Raw genomic sequence first — 22,334 nt, forward strand, 5'->3', positions numbered from 1 at the left:
CAGAGTCTGCTCTGGAGACAAGAGATCCTCCAGATTAAATCCTCCAGACTGAAACATCCAGATTAAATCCTCCAGATTAAAACATTTATCTTGGTTCCAGGTAATGCTGTTGGACTGTCCTGTTTTTCCCAGGAAATTGGGCTGATACCTGAGTTTGCTTTGGGGTTTCAAGCAGCTGGGGGTAGAGGAAAGCATCCTGCTGCTGAAGGCCATTGGGGGTTTGCTCAGGGATTCCAGGGAGGGGCTTTTGCGGAGGTAATGGTCTGGTTTCAGCTCTTCATTCCTCCCCTTCAGAAGGTCTGTGGGAAATCAAAAAAAGCTGTCAGTTTGCAGCCTGAAGAATTTGATTAATCACTGTCCTGCCACCCCAGCACACAATATGTAGTCTGTTGTTTTGATTCTAAACAAATGTACTCATTTGTTCATTAAACACACATGGGGCTAGGAAACCTTGAGCAGATTAGAGGTGACCACAGCAAGGAATGGCTTTGATGATTTCAGCAGTACAGGCTGCCTGGTTTCCTGTGATTGATACTCCTGCTGGGGGGTAGGGGCCTCAGGTGAATGAAGGGAAATACCAAAATCTACAGTCTCAAAGGTTCAAAAGCTGAGCACCAGATATCTTCACCAGACGACTGAGCAGCCCTAGTACAATGATTTCTTTTCTGCCATTAGCAAACTTGTAACAAGAAAGCCTCTTGTCTCCTGAGCACAGCCCAGGAAAGGCACTTACTCCTCATGATGGTCTGAGATCCACTCTGACATAACTTGGAGAAGGCTCAATATATTCACAGCATATGCATCTGTGTTTTTCTTACACATATGATGTAATTTATATACTGTATTTATTATATATATAGCTATATAGTCAAAAGAAAATCACTGCATATCAATACAAGAGGTGATGTAACAAGCCAGGACTGCACATCATGTTATCAGAAATTACTGGATGTGGAACACAACTTCTCCACCTCTTTTTCAGTCACATCCCTATGATAATTACCAATTAATGCCAATCACAGAGGTGTGAATTCCTTCTTATCTCAGCTTCAGCTCCCTTTAACTTATTTCTGGGTGCTAGAAAGTCCAGATGGAGCCAGTAAACCTCCGACTCTCAGAAATCACAGCTCTGGGTGAAGTAACCCATGCTCCTCTCCACCTATGTAACATTTGGGTCACATTAGGGACATCACAGAACCCTGCTGTGACACTGGTCAGATGGAATCAGCCAGAAGATTTTTATTATGGAGACTACTTCACTCTGAATTTCCTTGGGGATAATTTTTGATTCAGTGTTGTTTGCATAGGGCTTGGATCAACTGCCTTCTAGGATTATTTAGATTGGAACCAGAGTTGTTACAACCTTACAGTGAGTAAGCCTTTGCTATGGATTATTGGAACTAAATTAAATCCAGGTACAAAGAGAAGCTGTAAATACTGCTTGTTAGATAAGCAGCCATAAATTTTTACCATACAATGGCTTATAAAATATCTGTTGATTTTAACATATTTTCACAGAACTGTCCCTGGGTAATAATAGAAATTATCCATGGCCAAGAGTGAGAGATTTATTGTTAAGGACTGGCATCATATTACATAGCTGATAGATTATTTCACTCTACAGTAAACTGGTAGAGATTAAAAAGGTCTCATGTTGTGTTTGGGATCTACACACTCAGGCAAGACTTCCTGGAATCCAACTGATACAAGTAAATAAACCCTGTCCATTTCCCTAGACAGAAGCAGACACTTCTGCTTGCTTAGCCAGGTTCTAATTTCTCTCCTGTATTAGCAAACTATTGCAGAAAATCCAGCCTAGCCATCAAGAAGTTGTGACTGATTGTTGGGGGTTTTTTTGTCCCTCCCTGCAGTTTCACTACAAGAATGTAACATTTCATCTGCCCTTAAAAATTCAAGAATCTGTTGTTACTAACTTTGATTACAATGCAACAACTACATTCAGGACCAGATAACCAAAATAAAGGGCCTAGGGAAAATGGGAAACAAACACTGGTAGGAAAGAATATTAAATGAAAAGAGAACAAAAGCAAAGTGTGAAATGAAAACAAACTCATCTCTTGAGAACTCTCAAAACAAACTATTTCCAGCCCAAATATGACTGCTCCTAGAACAGTCACATCAGTATCTGAAATGTTTGATGTATTTCAAATGAAGCTCAATTTAAAAACAAATAAACCCTCAGAAGACAGTGCTTTGGGCTTGTTCCAGAGACATACATGTTGAACAAAATCCAACCCTCTCCAGTTCCACAGTGTGGATTAGAGAGGTGCCATGGATCCTTCAGAATAAAAAAAGGGGAGTTTGTGTTGGCAAACCACAATAAATCAGCTATTTTTTAGTTATGGTCAAGATGGGAATAGAAGCACATCAAAATTAATAAGCTCTGTAAAACAAAGACACTGGAGGTACTTGCCATGTTTCCTCTGACCATGTAGAAAGAGGAAAAATGGCTCAGGCTGAGGCCAACAGTCAATAACAAGTTTGGTTAACAGAAAGAGGCAGTATCTGTACATTTATCACAACTTACCTGCCAGAGGGAGGTCTGACAGATCTGCATGTCTGGCAATGCCCTTGCTGGCTGGCTTGGCATTGTTATACACAGAATGTCTCTGTGAAACAAAGGTGCAAAAGGTAGTTGAAGAAAAATTTGCCATCTTGCTTAAATAGGTGAGCAGAAAGAAGTTTCTGCCATCTCAAGAGCACAAAGCATGTGGAGGGATACAGAAACCTTTCTAGCTGCACCTAGAGTTGGGTAAGTAACTGTGAAAAACAGAAGGACAAAGGGACAATATTTTATCTGGTAATACACTGGTTCCTGAACTACTTCACACTTCCATTTGTATGATTTTTCTCTTGCCAAACACAATTTAGAATCACAAACCAAAAGGAAGTATGCCTGTTCCCAACCCTGACTCTGCTCCCAACACCCTGAGTCATATGTCAGGAGGATTCTTGTCTCTGCAGCCCCAGCACCAGTTTCAATGAATACCCCATCATCATCAGGCATTAACACAAGTTCCCAGACCTCACTGGATAACTGGGAGCACACATCTTGGAAACCTCAATCCCTTGTCTCCCAACTCATTAGCTCCCTAGTTCAGTGTGATGTTTCTTCTATCTCATTCCCAATAACTGAAAGCTCTTTTCTGGCCCATGGTGATAAAAGCTCAGAAGTGTACTCCAGAGTTCACATCTGTCCACCAAGACCTCTAAGCTGAAGTCCAGACGAACTCACTTTGATCCTTTTTGCTAGGACCACAGCATTTGATGTTCCACAGCAAACAAACAGATGGGTTTCCCCTTCCCCCTGTCAGCAGATGCTGGAGCCAGCACTGTGTCCACCTCTTTTGAGTCTACAAGGACAGAAGAGCTCCTGGTACCTGCATTGGGGAAACAGCAGCTGCTGGGGCTGTCCTCACTGGGATTCCACTGAGAGGGCTCCTGGGCACCTTGTGAACTGGGATATTTTGTCCACTGCTACCTGCAAGGAAAAACCATGGAAACATCTGGATTTCAAATGAAACTATCTTTTTTTCATATCAGGGAACCACTGTGCAGTGACATTCCATATTTATGCACCAAGCACTGACAGAAAACACCCATCCAGAAGCAAGAAGCAGATCCTGCTCACTGCTAGAAATTTTTTTCCTACAAAGTACAGTGTCCAATACCTGAGCATCCCAAGTCAAAGGACTTTATCAGTGACTTCACAGTGGCTGCAGATTCTGGAGGCGTGGGGGATGCTCTGCTGAGGCAGACCCCTTGCCAGCGGCTGGCTGTGTCTGACTCCAGAGAATCCACCTCTTCAGCTGCCAGCCTGCAAGGCACAAACCACAGCAAAGTCAGGGCCAACAGGAAGTGCAAGCACTGATTAAAGGTCTTCATTGACTGCTCCAACAATGAGCAGGTTTTACTGCGTGCCCAGAACATGGACCACTCTAAGAATATTCAGGTCCTTTTCTTGCAGTGCCTGGCAAACACTACATCACTGAGTCTAACAAATTTTTCTGCATTGTTAACCATTTCACCCCCATTCCCAAGCCTCACACAGGAAGGAGGATATTCATAGGAAAAAAAAAAAAGCAGTTTGATGAGACTTTTGAGTAATTAATAATTACCTGAAGATAGGCTTTCAATAGAGCACAGGTGCCAAGGGGCTGCTGTGGCTCTCAGTTTATAGTGAGGAAAGTAACCAAAAGACAAATACACTTCAGAGTAAAAACTCAACACTTAAAACTTATCAACAGAGACATCTGCTAAATAAATGAACCCTCAGTCACAATTCATAAGCACTTATACAGGGAATAAACTCTTAAATGTTTCATCCTAGCAGACACAGGAAGACCAAAATCCAATGGCTAGAATGAAGACAGACGAAGCAAATAGAAAGTGGTTCATATTTCAGCAGGAAGGATAAAGAAGTTAATCCTTTGAAAATAAATTCTGAAGTCAATATCAGGTGCTGGACTTACAGGAGTTCATATAGGAAGGCCCAGAGCTGTGTTAAACATAAAATATAATCACACAGTGAAAGTTGCATCGAGTCAAGTATTTTACATGATATTGCTTAGTGACTTACCTGCATTTCTCAGGTAGACTTGGTGTGCAATTATCTAGCTTTAGTTTAGGAAAGCTGCAAGCAAATAAAGTCTACTCATGTAAAAAGAGATTATTTGTACCTCTTCCACCTGCTCAGAACCTACACATGAGCTGCTGAGCAGCAGCTTCTGAGCTATCACCACTTCTCCCTGCATTTGCAGTGTTTGATACACACCAAGAGCTACATGAACACAAAACCAGAAATTATTTCATAAGGTGCCTGGAGGACTCCATCCAGGAAGTGCCCATGGGGTTGAACAACTTCTGTGAGCCAAAAATAGAACTCAGAGCCTTTTCCTTACCCTTTAGCCATCAGAAAATGAAAAAGGCTAAAGGGTGCCAGTGAATAAGAGAATAAGAGTGACTCAAGTTTCTATTTCTGGCAGGGCTTAAGGAGGTGCTGTCTTTAAGCAGACTTTTGCTATTTCTTTAATTCAGTGAAGCTCCTTGTGTGCCAGAGGAGCCTGCAGAGGCAGATGGCTGGAGAAAAAGCCATTTCAGTTCCATTCTCCTTTAATCCAATAAGGAGGAAAGGCAGATTGGATAAGATTCACTGAGCTCTGAGGGAGCAGTGTTTTGCTAGCCTTAAGCTCCAGCCTTCACTTCTTCTGTGGTTCATAAAGCATGAACAGCAAATCAGCACGTGACAGAATCTGCACCTGAGTTACACAAACCACAAAAGCTAAAAGAGTCTGTAAAGCAGGGAGGAAGGATAAATTTCTGCCTCAAGACCCCAAACCACCCAGTTCAACCTATTACACTTTCAGTCTGGCCTTTGACTGCAGAAGGATGCAAACATGTTAAACAGAGTAACCAGACCAGCCCCAGTGCCACAGAAGACTCAACTGAGAATTCAGGTGCCATTATTCTGTCGTTATGAGGATTTAAGTGCTGGAGTTACAATCCATTTCCTTTTTTTTTTTTTTTTTAGGATGCTTCCTGTAATCTTCCATCAGTATTTGTAATAGGCAGCCTGAAACAACCTCCTTGATTAAACACAATCACAACAGAAAACTAAGGCCTCCCTTGCTGCAAACCTTGGCAGAAAGGTAAGAACAACAGTCCTGAGAGCCACTTGCTTCAACTAAAACAACACATACCAGCCAACAAGCAATGGAGAGATTAAATTGGTGAGCACTTAACCTTAAAAAGAAAAATCTGTATGATAGGGAGATGCACATGTGTGTACAGAGATGGGATTCTTGAGAGAGAAGCAGAACAGCAGGAGCTCAACTTGCAGCAGCTAATTCAGGAGGACAGTACAGAGCACAAACTAGAAAGATTAATGATAAGCCATAACTTCAAACCCAAAATGACTCCTCCTCATGCACAGAATTTCTTCAGCTTAGCACATCTTAGGCCATCCAAGAGACTACATAAGTTCTGCTACAAAAATGAGGGATTTGAACAAAATGTCAGCAAGTGCAGTATGCTTTCCTGGAAACAAGAATGAATGGTTCACACAGATAAATGCTGCACGTGCAGCTGGCTGAAGTGGAGCAGCTCCAGGAGGAAGCAGAGCACTGGAGCCACAAAGGAATTAAAACGTGCAGTCCCTTTCACAAAACCACTGCTGAGTTTCATTCATTCACTGGTGAGAGAAAAAGATGCAGAGAGCTTTTCTCTAACAGCAAGAGTGAGTCTCGTTTTCTAGGTTTGAAATATGTGGACAACTGACTGACAACAATGTGCAAGTCTTTCAGGGCTTATTGTACAGATTTTTGGCAAACTCAGCCTTCTCATGTTTGTAAAATTTCTAAACTGCTCTGATGACTGTTACAGGAGGCTTAAGAGCACAGGACCATATTTTCAGAATCTCATCTTTGACAGTTCCTGTCATTGTGACTCCTCCTGAACTCCAAGGCACACAAAGAAGAGACACACAGCTACTGCTGCACAGAATAGAAGAGAGGCCAAGGGCAGGCAGCAGACAATTCCAAACACTTAAACATTTATTTGGCACTTCAATGTATATTTCTTAAACATAAAAACCAACATTCAAGAGCTGTCAGCACAGCAGAGAAAGGCAACACAAGTGTGCATATAGGCAAACACTCCAGTAGCACGGCACAAAGGTGGGGGCCATGCCAAAGCCAGGACATCCTGTGGAATTCTCCACTAGCTCAGCCTGCTCCCACACCAGGCCCTTGCTAGATCTTCACATCCAGAAGAGAAGGACAGAAATCCCATAGCCAAAACACGGAATTCCAGTCCTGGAACAAATAGTGAGAATCTCCTGGCAGAGATGGTGATCTCTGAGTTTCTCCTCAGCATCCATGGAAAGCTCTCTCCAGGTGTCTCCAGCTGCAGAGCTGAACTTCAAGTTCTCCCTGATCATCATATACTTCACCTGAGTTAAAGGCATGAGAACGACTCCTTTCTGAGAGGGTGTTTACTAGGGGCTTGATATGTTCGTTTCTTTTCCTTCTGCTCTCTCCATCTGCAGTTCTTACAGGAGGACAAAGCTCGCAGGGAACTTTCCCTGGGAAGGTCACAGCAGGACATGCTCCGTGGTTGTCCCTTCCCAGCAGCACCGGGTCGGCCGTGCCACCCAGTGGCGAGTGCCTTGTCAATGCAGGAGTGGAAATCAAACCAGCAGAGCAGCTGAGAATGAGTGAGTAAAGCCGTGCTTCCACTCGGTTTTGCTGCTGGATTTCAGTGACCTATCCCCAGGTTTGTGTGTCTCTATAAACCATCTGTTCTCTTATATGTATTTAGACACACAAAGATAGACCATAGAATATAATATTACATGGAGAATTTATGTATATGCCATTAAATTTTACAAATCAGACATACACAGGGTGATTTTTGCTTAAGGTTAAAATGGCATGTTTGAATGCCTGTTTTGAGGAAAATAGCCCCATCCCTCCAAAAAAAAGCTTTCAGTTATTTCAGATCCCCAAATCTCTGTGATTACTTCTTATGGCTTAGCTGGCTTTAGAGTAATTCAGAACTTCTTCTGCCTCCTGGTGTCCTCTGAAGAAAGAAGCCTTCTGAAACAGAGAGAGAGGCTCTTGCCCATGGGGAAGAGGTGGACCTGAGCATTCACACTTTGCAATACACTTGAATTTCGCAGGGTAATAAAAAAACAGAGGTGTTTTCTTGTATTGAAACTTCCCTTTTTCAGCTGGGAGTTGAAGGCAAGTCCTGCAGTGTCTCACAGGCCTGGCTGTGCCTCCTTTCAGGGCTGTGTTAGCTGGCAGAGATCAGGCACCTGTGGAGACACACAGCAGGTGGGGATGTTATGGAAAGCCACATCATGCCCACCCCGAGGTACAACCCTCTGTTTTACATCATCCCCTCATCTCTAAATTAGGGGGAGCCAGGGAAACACCAGTGGTGTGGCTGGGACAGGCAAAGGAGCACCTTAACACTCCACTAATTTGGCTTTGAGCAACAAGAGTACAAAACACAGAATAAGTCTGTGTTGCTCAGATAGGAAGAAATTCAATATTTACAGCCAGGGAATCAGTGTAGGACAAGGATGGTGGTGTTTTCCTCTCCTCTGCTCACTTCAGACTATTCATTTCAAAGGGGGTACAGGGACCCATCCAGGCAGCTGAGCTGCTCTACCTCAGCCAGAGTTGCACTAAAGGGGATGGAATAACCTCACCCAATGTATAAAAAACCCACCAGGAGCTTCCTAACAAACCCAAACCCCCACACCAAACAACTCTGAGGAGCAAACAAACATTGCTTTGAGAGCCCTGCTCTGCCACCCTCCTTTGCTTGCTGTGAGAGCAGAGTGAACTCTCAAACCTCTGTGAGACAGAACAGCTGCAAACACAGGCACAAATGAGCAGCACATCAGCACAAACAGACTGACAGGGTTTAATACACAGAGTACGAGCTCATTTCCAGGAGAAAAGCATGTGACACTGCCATGCTGTGGCATTGGAGACTTTAGGAGGAAAAACAGAAGCAAATTAGTGGGATGCATCACAATCTTCAGTTTAGGCTTCCGTTTGAAGATCTGGTTAATTTTTTCATTATTCTATGAAGTTGCTCATTTAATTACAGATTTAATTTCTCTAAGTACTACTCCTGGCCCAACTGTCTTCCCTCCATGTTCTTAGTTCAAGGCAAAAAATGCTGTAGTGCCAAAATAATTTTGACAATTCGAAGCCAGAGAGTCAAAGCAAGACTCTGAAACTTTTACTCAGGATCTTGTCCTGTCTGGTCTCGAAAATTTTCAAGGATGGAGATTATTTAACTTCAATTCCCACTACCTGTGAGGAGACAGCTACACAACAATGGACTGTAAGCTTCTGCATTTTACTGCAGAGAAATAACATTAATTGGGATGTAAAATATCATAAAGACTGCCTGAAGCATGGGTTAATCAATTTGTAGTTTCACCCAATACTAACTTGGGAGAAGTTAACTCCTTTTTCCCGTATTCCATTTGGTCAATGCTTGTCCAACCTCCCCCCAACATTCTCAGTCATAGAATTAAGACATTTAATCTGTGTTAAAGATGCCCTTGGGAGGCTCTTACCTTCATTCAGCTGAACTCTGATGACCTCATCAGGATTTTTTCTGCAAGTTCTTGGGCTGTTCCTAAACCAAAAATGACTTTTTGTCTGATTAGAAGAACGTAACGGTGAAATCAAACTTGGAGGCAGGAACTCAGGCAGCCACAGGCAAACATTAAAATGGCAGGATGTTGTAGGAGATAAATTGGCCTCAAGATGAATTTATGAGGTGGAGTCTAATGACCCTCAAGAGATGGCTGAGATTTTGCCAAAAACCTTGGAGTAGCAAGCTCTTTGGAAGGTACATTTTCCAATAAGAGCTTAAAAATCAGACAAACTTTCACTAGGGACTGTCAGACATTCAGCTGAGCGTGCAGCTGCTCAGCATTAGCAAACATGAGGAATACTTTATAGGCTCTGTTAAAGTATCATGCTACAAACTGCTTCCACCAGTGCTGAGCACACATCAAAATCCCCACAGGCACCAGAATCCACTGCTGATTCTGAGCAGTGGCATTTGTGAGGATGAGAACGCTCCCAGAACTTCCTGGGTGAAAGAAGCCGAGGTGCTGGGGGAGACAGAGACCTCAGGAATGGAAAAATATCTGGAAGTGTAGAACTGGCTGTCAGCAGGAGCTTTGGTGACTTCAGGAATTTGTTTCATGGGTCAGTAGAGCTTTGAAGTTGCTGTGTTTAGCTGCTGATCACTGGTTTGTTTGGACAGGAACTTCCACAGGCTCCATTATGTTCCCCATACCACTCAGTACAGACATTTTGCACACTCTGAGAGACAAATTAATTATCCTGATTGATGCAAAATTTGGTTTCATTACCTGCTTTTGAAAGAGAATCATTTTTCCCACTGCAGACATCACATCTGGCTCCATGACCAAGGCAATACTCAAAGCAAGCTACACAGAGTCAACATGACAGAGACAGACACATCCATGTGTGTGTGACACAGAGGGAGACACAAAAGCCAAAACTGACTTCATTACATACATGTCTGAACACTTCCTCCTGGAACTACAGCTGTATGGATTCTGGGGTTCCAATTTAAAAAGGAATATTTCCAGCTCAGGCTTATACCAAAGAGCTGATCATGTTCCTTATAGATGAAAGATAAATATTCCAGTTTGCAAATTAGCAGGTCATCTTCTATTCATTTTAAGTACTATCAAATATATCTTAAAAGCCAAAATAATACAGAGGGGAAGCTATGAGAATATGATTCCCCACCCTCATATAGGAACCCTGCTTTCAACAAGAGAAATTTCATTAAGAACAAATTAGAAATGGAAACAGAGCCCAGAACCTTAAGTACTGTCTGGTAATCATTTTGTCTGAGTACATGGTCTGTAACAGCTTTTCTTTGCATCCACTTGGGACTCTGCTAATGAAACTGGAGCCTAAAAACATTCCTTTATTTTCTGAAAATAAGTTTTTCTGTTTGCTCAATCCAGGCATTCTGATCCCTACACCTCCACAAAAAACCTCTCCCATGTTTTCAGTCCCATCTACTGTACAGCTGCTGTGGAAACTCCTGAATGGAAAACAGTGAGCAAATAAGTGCAATGTAGAGCTGGACTGTTACTTCACCTGAAAGAAATGAGAGGATTCACCCTCTTCCTGTGGCCATTCCATCAATGGCCACGAATTTACCAGGAGAGAGATTAAAACATGAAATCTAGAGGAGTAAAATTAATTTGACACATATTTCTGATGAACAGATGACTGCTTGTGTTACTTTGTCTTTCTTCATTGACTTCCCTCAGGTTAAGAAGTTCTCTTCTGGAATAGCTGTACCCAGCCAATCCTCCCACAGATGGTTTAATGCAGCTGCACAGAGTTATAAAGGCATCACCACGTTGAGAGCAAAGCTATCAGAGGATATTGGCAATTGTTACTACTTAATATTTGCTGATTAAAACCTTCATGGCTTAGTTGACAGAACTAGACTGCCCAAAAGAAAAAGAACAGAAACATCTTAGTATAAGAGACAACAAAATCTGCCAGAAGAGTTAGAAACAGACGAGATGCACATCCAAGCCAGCAAATAGTTACTGACAAAGCACTGTTTGCATGCGTGTTAGCAGGCACACAGAGCAAATCCTGGCCCTGCTAAATAGTAAACAACCAACCTGCTGCTGCCCTTCACTTCATCCAGCTCCTTCTGCAGTCTGGCACTCTTCTCCTCCTCCTCCTGCAGCTTCCTCTTCACCACACGGAGCTCCTGCTGAGCTTCACACTTAATGTCATTGGCTACAACCACGGCAGTCTGCAGGTCAGCCTGGAAACGCCTCCACTCCTCTGTGTCCTCCTGGAAAAGCAATTAGAACCCCAAATTGCTGAAAAATGCACCCACTCGAGCTGAGCACTCAGTTATTGGTCTCTATTGCAGGGATTGCAAGCAACCAGGGTTTTCCCACAATTTTAAGGTGGTGCTGGGTCAAACTGAACACTTGCCTCTTTATGCTACCAAAAATATGGCCAAAGAAACTCATGCTAAGCTTTCCACTCTGATATTGCCAAGAAGCTCACAGTGAAGAGAATGAAGACTTCAAGAGTGCAGAAAGAATTTCTGCTCTTGTTCTAGGAAAACACAATGCCAGTATTGCAATAAAAGCTCAGCTTAGCTTTGTCTTGGAGCTTAAACCTTACCTTCATCTGCTTAGTCAGAGCTTTCAGCTGCCTCTCTGTATCTTGTTTTTGCTCTTCCAGCTTCATTGCTTTACCTAGGAATGATAAAAAACGTGAAAAGATTATTAAACACATAAAGGCAACAGTGAAAATGAGAATGGGAGGGCAGAACAGCTGATTTGTTTTTGCTTCTGGTAATGCCACTAATATAGAGTAAACTGAATAAAGACACTGTCAACGATCAGGAATAGAACCAACAGTAGATCTGGTACTCAAACATCTCTAAAATATGCCATTACTTTCAGGTATTAAACCAGACTGACATTTAAGCACGTGAATCCATATGCATTCACTTGCTCAGCACACACATCCCAAGGGATCACTGATGTGAGGAACAGCCACTGGTTCCACCAGGTGGCAGCTCCCTGTCCAGAGCAACCTCAACTTCACTGCTCTGCCCTAAAAACTCTGTAACAGAAATCCAGTAATTCCAATTTCTGGAATGGGTAATACTTCCTTCACTGAAGAATGAGGTTTGGAAACTGTCTCTAATGTCCCATCTATAGCACTCTCTGTTAAATTAGTACTTCTATGCATGAACAGAAGGGAATATCCAAAACTGGAATATTTGTAAAGGTCAGACCTCCTCCTCCCTGCTGCAGCCACAACTGAGCCCCCCAAATAAGCTCGCTTCAATGCTTTTTTCCAGCTCCACCTACTTTCTAGGTCACTGATGAGCTGGTTATTGTGGAGTTTTATAGCACGATGTTGTTCCACCTGGTCTTCCAACTCGAAAATGGTCTCCTTCAGGTTTTTGATATCTGCTTCATTCTCTGATGTCTTCTCCTGCAGCTTCTGGCTGGTCCTGCTCAGTTGCTCAGCCTGTCGGTCACACACCTCCTTCAGCTGACCATACTCATTCTCAGCCTGGGAGGGAAGAAAAAAGCTGCAAGTCTGTCCACATTTCTTAGGAGATCTCGCTCATTAGAGACTTTACTTGTGGATTTAAGCACTGTGTACACCCAGTTTCAATGAAAATGAGAGTCTCAAGAAGCAGGGATGAGAGATGAATGTCAGTTTTCTTTCCTGGCAATAAAGATAATACAAGATGCTGCAAAGGAAATGAAATTTTCTATATGATGACCACAATTCCAAACCAATCTCTGCAGTTAATGAAGGGAGAGGAATTATATTCCCGGAAATCTCCACTTCTATTTCTGTAGAACATTATGAAAGTGATATCACTGCCTTAGGGCCAGGCTGATGATCAGTTCATCCCCATTAACAATTTGCTGCTTTTACCATGTGCATTTTCAATGGACTGTGAAAACACACATAGCAGAGCCAGCTACTGCAGATAAGTGTATTCTGGATATGGGACATCTGGAATTACTGAAAGGGGAATCTGCTGCACTTCAGTTTGTTGGCTCAGCCCACTGATCAATGCTTCCAGGTTTGGGGGGAGCTCTCTAACCAGGCAGAAGTTATGGAAAAGGTGCAGGCTGCCAATTCAGTGAGCAGCACTGGCACAGCCTCACTGCAGGGCAGCCTTACAGAAGCCTGTGGTCTTGTTTGGGTGTCACAAATAGCCAATGATTCAAAACAGCTTAATTCGAGGGAAGGGAAGAGTAAAAGAAGGGAAATCTGTGGTTTCCAAACCAAGCAATAAAAAGTTTGGTACAGAGTCTGAGCACTCAGCAGTTTTTCATTTATTCTTCATGACCTGCAGCTCCAGAAAGCACGTGGGAAAAGTGGAGGAAAGCTTCCTGTACTAACTCCATTTGCTGTGGTCACCTATTTTAGCTGAAAGGACATCTGCATTTTCTAAATCGCTCAAACCATGGAGGTGCTTTTTGGCAATGCTCCCTTCCTCTGCAGCCAATTTTATCATTCCTCTCATGCTCCCTTCCCCATACAGGAAAGGCTGCACACTCTCACTCCTCCTGCAGCACTGGGACATGATCACTGCTGGTGCTTTATTAACACTTGTTGAATGATGGCTCAGGCTGCAGCTCCTCTGAACAGCCAGGATCACACAGAAAACAGGGACACTAACTTGCTTAACTTTGTTTGGAGCAAAGCTCACAAATGAGGTAAATTATTCTAAAATATTTTTATGTTACTTTACCTATCCCAAAACAGAGCATTTCTTTTTCTTTTTGTAAAAATATTTGTTTTATGAAAATTATCTCATCTGGAGCTTGACTGTGCTGTGACTTGTTGCTGCCCCATCAGCTTCCCTGAGCATTAATTTATGTCCTTGTGATCTCATGATCAATGACACCTATACTTCACTCCTAATTAACTGTGATTCATTATTCAGAATTGAATATTCACAGCTAACTATTTATGCCCTTCTCTTCATCTGATTAGCAAGTGATTTACACTATTTGTTCACAGCATATCAAAGTGCTTTTTCATTGATCTGCTCTTTGCTCCAATTCTGATAGACACAATTCTATTTACTGAAAGAGTAAATTCTACAGAAGGTATTAGGACAAAATAGTTAGGAATTTATAAATACAGATATGCCAATAGTTATTTCTGAGAAAATATGGGTAGAGCACAGAAACTGAGACAATATCATATAATCCCAGCTTCTACTAAGAACTAATCATACAATTTAAATCCTGGAAACTTACAACCAGTGGCTCAATAACAATGTAAAGACCGACCTATTTGAGAAAGGACAGAAACAACCACTTTATTTTAGAGCTGTTACTGTTTTACCTTAGACAGCAGCCCCTGAATGTGCTTCAGTTCACTGTTTGCCTTCAGCAGCTCTTGTTTCAGCTCAGTGCAAGAGGCTTCTAACTGGGCCTTTTCTGCATGGGCGACTTTGAGCATCTCCTGCACCTCAGAGTTGTCAGAGGTGCAGCCCATCACGTTGATTTCTGCAGCCTTTTGTTTCTCATTCTCCAGCTGAGTTTTGAGAGAGCCATTCTCAATTTTCAGACCTTCCAAAGCAATTTTACAGTCCTCCAGACTTTTTGTCACTGTGCTGTTGCTCTGCTGTTCCACTTCTAGAAGTTTAAGCAGCTTCTCATTTTCTTCTCTCAGGCTTTTTATCACCTGCTGGGCATCCTGGTGCTCCCTTTCTAAGCTTCGCAGGCTGCTGGTTAACTGCTGCTGAATGTTGAGCAATTTCTCTCTCTCAAACTGTGCTTTTTCAAGAACTTCTGCACATTTCTGTTCCAGTTCAAGGACCTTCTCCTCTTGAGCTTCAGTCTTGGAGCGCTCTTGGAGGAGAGTCATGAGCTTCTCATTTTCCTGGCTCAGCTGCTCGGCTCTATCCCTGTGCTGACGGAAGGAAGTCTCCAGGAGAGCTTTCTCTTCCACCAGCTTCTCATTTTCTGTTGTCAGCTCCTGCACCATTTGCTGCTGATCCGACAGCTCCTGCAAAGTGGCCTGCAGCTCTTCTGCTGTGCTGTGGTGATTCTCCTCCATCTTTTGTATTCTCTCTGTAAGAGATGCCACAGAGAGGTCGCTAATATTGTTTGGAGAACTTCCTGCAGTGGAGCACTTGGAGCCTTTGAAGTGGTTGCTGCTGGCAGATGCTGGCCTGGAAGGCACATCTGCAATGTGCTCGAAGTCGGAGGCATCGGGGGACAGGGAGGCCTTGGTGACATCGCTGCTGGACGAGCCGGAGTTGCGCAGGGCAGCGCCGCTCACGCGCTGCCTGTGCTCCTCCGCTTCAGCCCTCGACGCGCTCTTGGATGGGCTCCCAAAGCTCGACTCTTGGGTAGTTGGGGTTGGCAGGCTGCTGTCGCCTCCGCTGCTCGTGGTCGTGTCTGAGAGAGGGGAGTTCTCCAGATAAAGCAATTTCTCTTTCAAAGCACGGTTTTCTTCTCCCAGGCTAGCAAGCTCTTTTTGGAAAGTCCTGTTTTTCTCCTGAAGGGTCCTTATCAACGGATCTATGTCAACAGGTGATACTGTTTCTAAATTTTGGTTGGAAGCCCCCATTCCTTCAGCGTTGAGTGACCCTTTCTCTTTGCATTTCTTCAGCTCACAACGAAGTTTGGTAATTTCCGAATCTTTTGTCTTTGCCTCTGCCAGGAGCTCTTTAACCTGAGATTCCAGAACAGCCTTGTCACCAGTTTCATTCTCTTGCTTGGACTTGCTGGTGGGGCGCACGTGTTTGGTAGGAGTTGGTGCACCAGAAGAGGTGGGGCTGGGCTGTGTTTTCCTGGTGTTGGCCTGAGCACGCAGCACAGCTCTCTCCCTGGACACGGATGAGGACAATTCCCGGGGCGCTGGGATCCCCGTGCGCTTCGCAGCCGAAACCGCTCCTGGAGGAACAAGGCATGAAGGAAATTTGAGTTAGTGCCTGAAGAAAACAAGTTTCACAACAACAATGCTGGAGCCTAGAGCAGTCCTGGAAAAAAACCACCTGAGAGTTTGAATAGGTTTAGTCATGACTGACTGTGTGGATTCATGTTTCAAAGGCTTGTATTATTCTGCATTTCTTCCTTTCCCATCCCCTGCAAAGGAACACAGCCTGGTAAACTTTTTCCCAGTGTGGTAATATAATATGTAAATGCTGCAATACACGAGCTACAAGCCCCTATTAATTGTATTGATGTAAAGATATAAGGATATTAATTATTTGAAAGTAAAAGTTCTTCACACTACTTTGTAAAATTCTGGATCTAATCTTAATTTCTGAGGAAATGTTCAGTAACTTAAGAAAAGATACTGCCTTTGAAAAAAAAGTATTTTTATCACACACAAAACTATTTGCATTATACTCTATTTAAGCAGATCATCACAAAAAGGAAGACTGAAACATTTATGCTGAGCACAGATTCAGTGAAATATAAAACTCTATTGGCACTTCCAACACTAAGACAATTGTGTTGCTGCAGCTTCTTGCAGAGATGGATGAGAGATTTTCCATGTTCTAAATTCCCATCCTCTTATGGAAGGAGAGCAAAAGGAGCTTAGAGAGTTGATGCTGATCTGTTCAGTTGTTGGTTGGGTTTTTTCCCCACCAACCAACAATGCAAAGCATTATGTGACTACAAGGGAAATGAAGTTTATGAGTTGTTGATTTTCATCTTTCAAAGCTCTCTTGAAATACAGGACCCCAGGCAATGAAGAAACAATAAGAGCCATCTGAACCACGGAAGCTGTAACAAGCTGGTTAAAGAAAAGAAGCTGATTCAAAGGGCAGGTATGACATGGCACTGTAACTGAAAACAGCGTGAACTTAAGAAAATCTTCCTGAAAATTCAGGACCTTATTCAAAAGGAAAAGCCCTAAAGTACAGGACCACAAAGTGTGGGGATAGAGCACAATGAGGAGATGTTGTCCAATGCAGCCACATAAACAGGATGCAAGAACGAGTTATGCAAACAGAAAGGGCTAGTGAGCCAGTGTTTGCAATAAAAACAACTTCCAGAAGGACTCTGGGGGGAAATCCTATAAGGAATTCCATCTCCCCACATTTGGGAGACTCTTTGCTGACACACATGTGCAGCATCCACAGAAAATCAAAGAGCATTAAGAGCAAAGGAGGGCAGACTCCTTGCCTTACACAGCAGCCTCATCACCCTCCCACAGCAGAGCAGGGCACGGAAGGGTTAACATTAACACCACCCCGTTTGCTCAGCATCTCTTTTGAAGAATGCACTGGGTTTATAAAGCCCACACAAACAGGAGCCCCTCCTCTCCCCCCAAACACACACACTCTGCAGCAGCACAATAAACACCCCGAGACAAAGAGCAGCTGAAGAAAAGCCCCCTGAAGCCGGAGCAGCGCTGGCAGGAGAGCACAGAGAGCCTCTGTCATGGCAGGGGCACGGTGAGGCCAGAGACAAAGGCTCCAGTGTTTTTGGGAAGAGATACAGGGACAGCCAGGCCCACACAGCTTCATTCAGTCACCTACAGCTGGAGGGGACAGCACAGCTCTGGGATCTCCGGTGGGAAGCACCACGAAACGAAGATGGGAATTCTCCTTGCCAGAGCCCAGGCCCTGGCTCATGGATCATCCCATTCCCAGCCCAACCACCAGGGACTGGCACCTGTAAAACCTACTGGAGTGAGCTCAGCACATGAGCAAAGCTCGTGGTGTCCATGCAGCCAACACCAGGAGATGAAGGACAGGAGGAGAACCGAAAGGACCACGATGTGATGTGATGCCAACAGAGAAACCCCAGCTCAGCACAGCCCTCCCTGCTCAGAGAGAGGCACAGGTGAAGCCCAGGTGGGAAAACCCTTGAATGCATCCCAACCATTGAGAAGGACGAGTGCCCACCATACAGAAGCAGTTTTCACACAAACTGCAACCATCCTACAGTTTTAAGATGTAAAATTCACATTACAAATCATCAGAGATGTTCTTGAATGGAGCCTAAGGGGTGATTTAAAGCCTTCTGTGTGTCCTGGGATTTTATTTGATCTGAAAGGGTTTTCCACCTCTCACACAAAATTTTATGACAAAAGCAAGTTCTCTGAAAAACTTTTTTAATGCCCAAACCAGTTCAATAACATGACTGTCAACTGGTCAGTACATGACTAAGCAGTATTCTATAAATAGTGGGTGGCATTCTGTACATTGCAACAAATAATGAGGCAATTAGACATTAGTACAAATTGCTTGGCACTAAGGAAACCACCTTTTCCTAGGAGATATGCTGCACTTGTAATCACCACCAGATGACAACTGCAACATGATCCTGAGCAATGGAAGGCATATACATAAGGATAACAATTAATGATATTTAACTGCGATTATCTGTACTGCACCACCTCCTGCCAACCTGTGCAGGCTTTGAGCTTACTCAATGTGCCCCATGTGTTTTGCAAGACTCCACGCTCTGCTGACTTGCTCTGTCATAAATCACAAGGCATTTGCTATCCATCAATAACCATTAACCAACTTGGGTTTTTTACAACGTAGAAAGACTTACATATTTTCCTCACTCCAGTCTCCACAAGCACCACATGATACTAAAAAGTCACAAGGAGCCAAAAAAAAAAAAAACTTCTAAGTGCATATGTTGATCACAGAACACCAAATCAAGTATAAACACTACTTTAAAGTCTATTTTATGGGCAAGCCCCCTCGGAATGACCTTGGAACTGAGCAGTGTAGTGGTTGCCAGTGACTGCCAAGCCACAGCCCCAGGCTCCACTTGCACTGAGGGCTGTGCAAGTGCCCCTGGTGACCTGATTAACTGGCCCCCAGTGTGGTGATGGGCTGGGGCAGACTCCAGACAGACTCGTGCCTCCCAGGCTGCTGCATCCAGCACAGCCCTGATTTATGCTGCTGCTTTCAGTGGCTGGAATCACACAGAACTTCACTGCCCGGCCAGGGCTGCTGGTTTTGAGCAGGGGAGAGAAAAACAGCCAGCCCTGAATCTCAGTGGAGGTCACCTCATGCTGTGTTCCTCACCTGGGTGCCCAGTAAGAAACTTCTCCATTTTCAGATGTACTTTCCAGGGGTGAGGCATTAAACCATATCAATTGATAAAACTCAAAATTCTCCAAGTGCTTTACAATTAACAGCTATTTAACTCAAATCCTCTGAAACACATAATTAATTAAGTTTAAGCTACAGGACAGGGAAGCAGAGAGCAATGAAACACCTCACCCAAGGTCACAGTAAATCAGGATTAGGACCAGCGTTTGTACCCTGCTGTGGAGCTTTCCATGCACCACTTGCTGCCAGGGAACATTCCCTGACTTCCCACTGGTGTCAAAAGGCAAAGTATCACTTTAATGAGATAAAAGTTGGCCCCTTGAGATGATCTTTTGACATTTTAATCCCATTTTCAACACAATGTTTCTTGCTGAAGCATCAGGATTACTCCTCAGTTTTTCCACACCATGATCCATTTCTGATCTGAGCTCTCAGCACCTTCCACAGGGACATCCATAACCAGGAGAAAATGGACTATGGAATGGAGGAAAACATTTCCCAATCCTCCAAGGTGAAGCACAGAGGATTGTTGCTCAGAAGTGACATCCAATGTAATTACAGTGGTAGCAGGCTAAGGGGATGTAGGAGGCAAACATTTTATCAGTCACAGGGGGACATGTGTGACATTGTGGAATGAAGATTCAATACATTTATCTGCCTTTACATTCCATGTGCTCTGAGATAGCACATATCACTGCAGTAAAGCAGCAGCCTTGAATTTACATTTATTTTACTTGACCCTTAATTATACTAACAGTTCAAACACCTGCTTCCCCAGTCCCAGAGCAGAGGAATCATCTCACTTGGGAAGTGACAGCATTTGACTACATAATCACCTTTGAAAATGTTCTAAAAAATAAATTCAAGGCAGAAATTAGAACCAGAGTCAATACAAAATTATTTGCCTCTGGCCTTTGTCCCATTTGTGTCCCACAACCTGCCCTTTTCTTAATCCCTCCCTCCATCAACATATTAATATCCCAAAGGTTAATGCCATGGCCTTCTGCTGTTCCACAGTGGAGCTAACAGGGAATGTTCCATTTAGTACCTTATTCCTCAATTTTAATCCTGTCATCTCTTAAGCAAACAACAACAAAAACACATTGTTTCCTTCAACATGTTCAAGATTCCACATCAGTAATTCACTGTTCCATATTTCAGTAGGTACTAAGCCTCCTGCACCATCGATGTAACTTAAGCACTGATCACCAAGTCATCTCACAAAGCATTTCAGTCATGTAAGGCTAAAGCATGGAGACAGATGCAGCTTTGGTGTGATGTTTCTAAACAATGGATACCTTATTTGAATTGCAAGGGCAGGATAACTAACAAGAACTAAAAGAAAGCTATTCATAGCACGCTGCAATGTTCCACTCATACATTTCAGAAAGGCAAACTGTTGCCTGCAGACAAGTTTGTCCTCTCACGAGGGATGCTAAAGCTCTCTCATTCCAGCTCCTGCTTTTGCAACAGATCAGCAATTTCACTGTCCCGTGTCTGTCATCCCTAAATCCTCCTCAGAAAGGACAGTGCAACAAGAGATTACAAAAAGAAATTAAGGCCTAACTATTCAAAGCCTCCCTGGAAACAGAAGACAGAGGTGGTTCTGTCATTCCAGAATTCTGTCCTCACCTGCCAGGATGTTTTAATAAAATTTCCCATCTGAACAGAACTCCTGAGCCTCAGATAGAAAAGTGGTTCCTTGAGGGAAAGGTCAGTATAAATCAAATGGGCTGGAAGCATTTAGCACCATGGCTAAGTAAAGGGAATATTAACAGCCCACACTTGTACAGCAAATAAAAAGAATTATTAAACCACCCCACACAATTTTACTGTGCTCTAGCACTTGTGGTTTAGCTGAAATATGTCCTTCTTATCAATTCTGGCTTTCAGCTCATCCTCTGGCTGTGACTTCAGTAGATCCTGGACTCAGAGCACTTCCTCAGGCTTTGCCAGGATGGGCTGAGGATCCAGAGCAGCTCCAGGAACACACAGCAACAGCCAGGCAAGGCAGGCAGGTACCCTGTGCTCAGCCATGCCTGGGAAAGGTCCTGGCACCACTTTCAGTTTCTCAGTAAAACAAACCTGGCTCACAGGAGTATCTTTATTTCACCAGGTTTATGACACCTGGTCTAGGACACCACAACACAGCTGTCTAGTGCCATTTCAAATATTTAAAATACCTTCACTGCACTCTAAGATTTGGCAGCACCTGTAGGAGATTTGTCCCTTGCTGCAGAGGCAGACAGAGCAACTGGGATGTCTGAAGAGACCTGAAGTGCCACCAGACATTGAACTAACAGTCAGACTTTCTTCACAGATTTACAAACCAATTTTAGAAGGCAGATAAGAGCAGCTTTTTTGCGCTACATTCAGAATTCCTCCAGCACCCTAGTACCCCTTAGCAGATTTCCAGCCACACAATGAATGATTTAACACAATGGATTAATATGGGATTCATGACATCATTGCTGTGAATTTAGTCACAGCCAAGTCACAAAAGATGGCATTAGCTTGGAGTCACCAACCACACTCTCCAGTGACTCACTGTGATAAACCAGAACATGTTACAGGGAGCCTGGATGTGTTTTCTGACTTCTTTTATCAACTCAGAGCAAAGTTTTCAAGAACCTAATTAACTTGGTGTTTAAAATCCATTTTTCAAAAGCAGATAAGCCACTAAGACCTCAAAGCTTAACTGAAAGCCCAGGGGACTTGGCAGATCCCTTTCACCCTGTTCCAGCATTGATCCTGAGATTGATGCTGAGGCTGATTAAGAGTCAGTGAGGGATGTCCTTTGGGAAATGGAGACTGTACAGCACAGAGGAAGGATTCCTGTACAATTGACTCCTTTAAAGTACTTTTTCATTAAAAGGTTTTAGTACACATCTGTTCTATTGAATCACTATTTTCTCCTGCTTTCCCCCCCCCCCCACCCCCACTTTGTTTAAAGCAAATGAAACAGTTAAAAAACAACTTCCCTGCTGACCAGAGATCTTCTGATATCCAAATGAACAGGAAACATGCTGACACATTTCAGGTGGCATGAGGAAAAGCAAACATTGAGCAGTAGGGCAGACAGAACAGCAGCCCTTACCTGCACTGCTGGGCTACTTCATACAACACCTAGAGACAAAATCCCTGCACATTCTGCCACACTGCTTGATCCCCCT

At 43.4% G+C, this 22,334-nt stretch overlaps 1 protein-coding gene across 10 annotated transcripts in view; it reads right to left on the bottom strand.

The window, feature by feature from the left end:
* SPECC1 (sperm antigen with calponin homology and coiled-coil domains 1) overlaps nucleotides 1-22,334 on the bottom strand; it is an 88,114-nt gene that overhangs the window by 20,851 nt on the left and 44,929 nt on the right. For 8 of the 10 annotated variants that reach the window (XR_010349309.1, XM_064394578.1, XM_064394581.1 and 5 more), the window contains 8 exons: nucleotides 14,469-16,027; nucleotides 12,458-12,665; nucleotides 11,760-11,833; nucleotides 11,240-11,418; nucleotides 3,693-3,838; nucleotides 3,402-3,502; nucleotides 2,549-2,630; nucleotides 149-299 (listed from right to left, as the gene is read on the bottom strand). Coding sequence is in view for 9 of the 10 variants with exons in the window: in XM_064394578.1 (XP_064250648.1) it covers nucleotides 149-299; nucleotides 2,549-2,630; nucleotides 3,402-3,502; nucleotides 3,693-3,838; nucleotides 11,240-11,418; nucleotides 11,760-11,833; nucleotides 12,458-12,665; nucleotides 14,469-16,027 (2,500 nt within the window). In the remaining variant the exon portion in view is untranslated. Of the gene's footprint in view, nucleotides 1-148; nucleotides 300-2,548; nucleotides 2,631-3,401; nucleotides 3,503-3,692; nucleotides 3,839-6,549; nucleotides 7,838-9,121; nucleotides 9,184-11,239; nucleotides 11,419-11,759; nucleotides 11,834-12,457; nucleotides 12,666-14,468; nucleotides 16,028-22,334 lie in introns of those variants that run through there. The other 2 variants (XM_064394583.1, XM_064394584.1) reach the window with 2 other exon arrangements.

The sequence above is a fragment of the Passer domesticus genome, chromosome 19 (genome assembly GCF_036417665.1).
Source record: "Passer domesticus isolate bPasDom1 chromosome 19, bPasDom1.hap1, whole genome shotgun sequence".
Lineage (NCBI taxonomy): Eukaryota > Metazoa > Chordata > Aves > Passeriformes > Passeridae > Passer > Passer domesticus.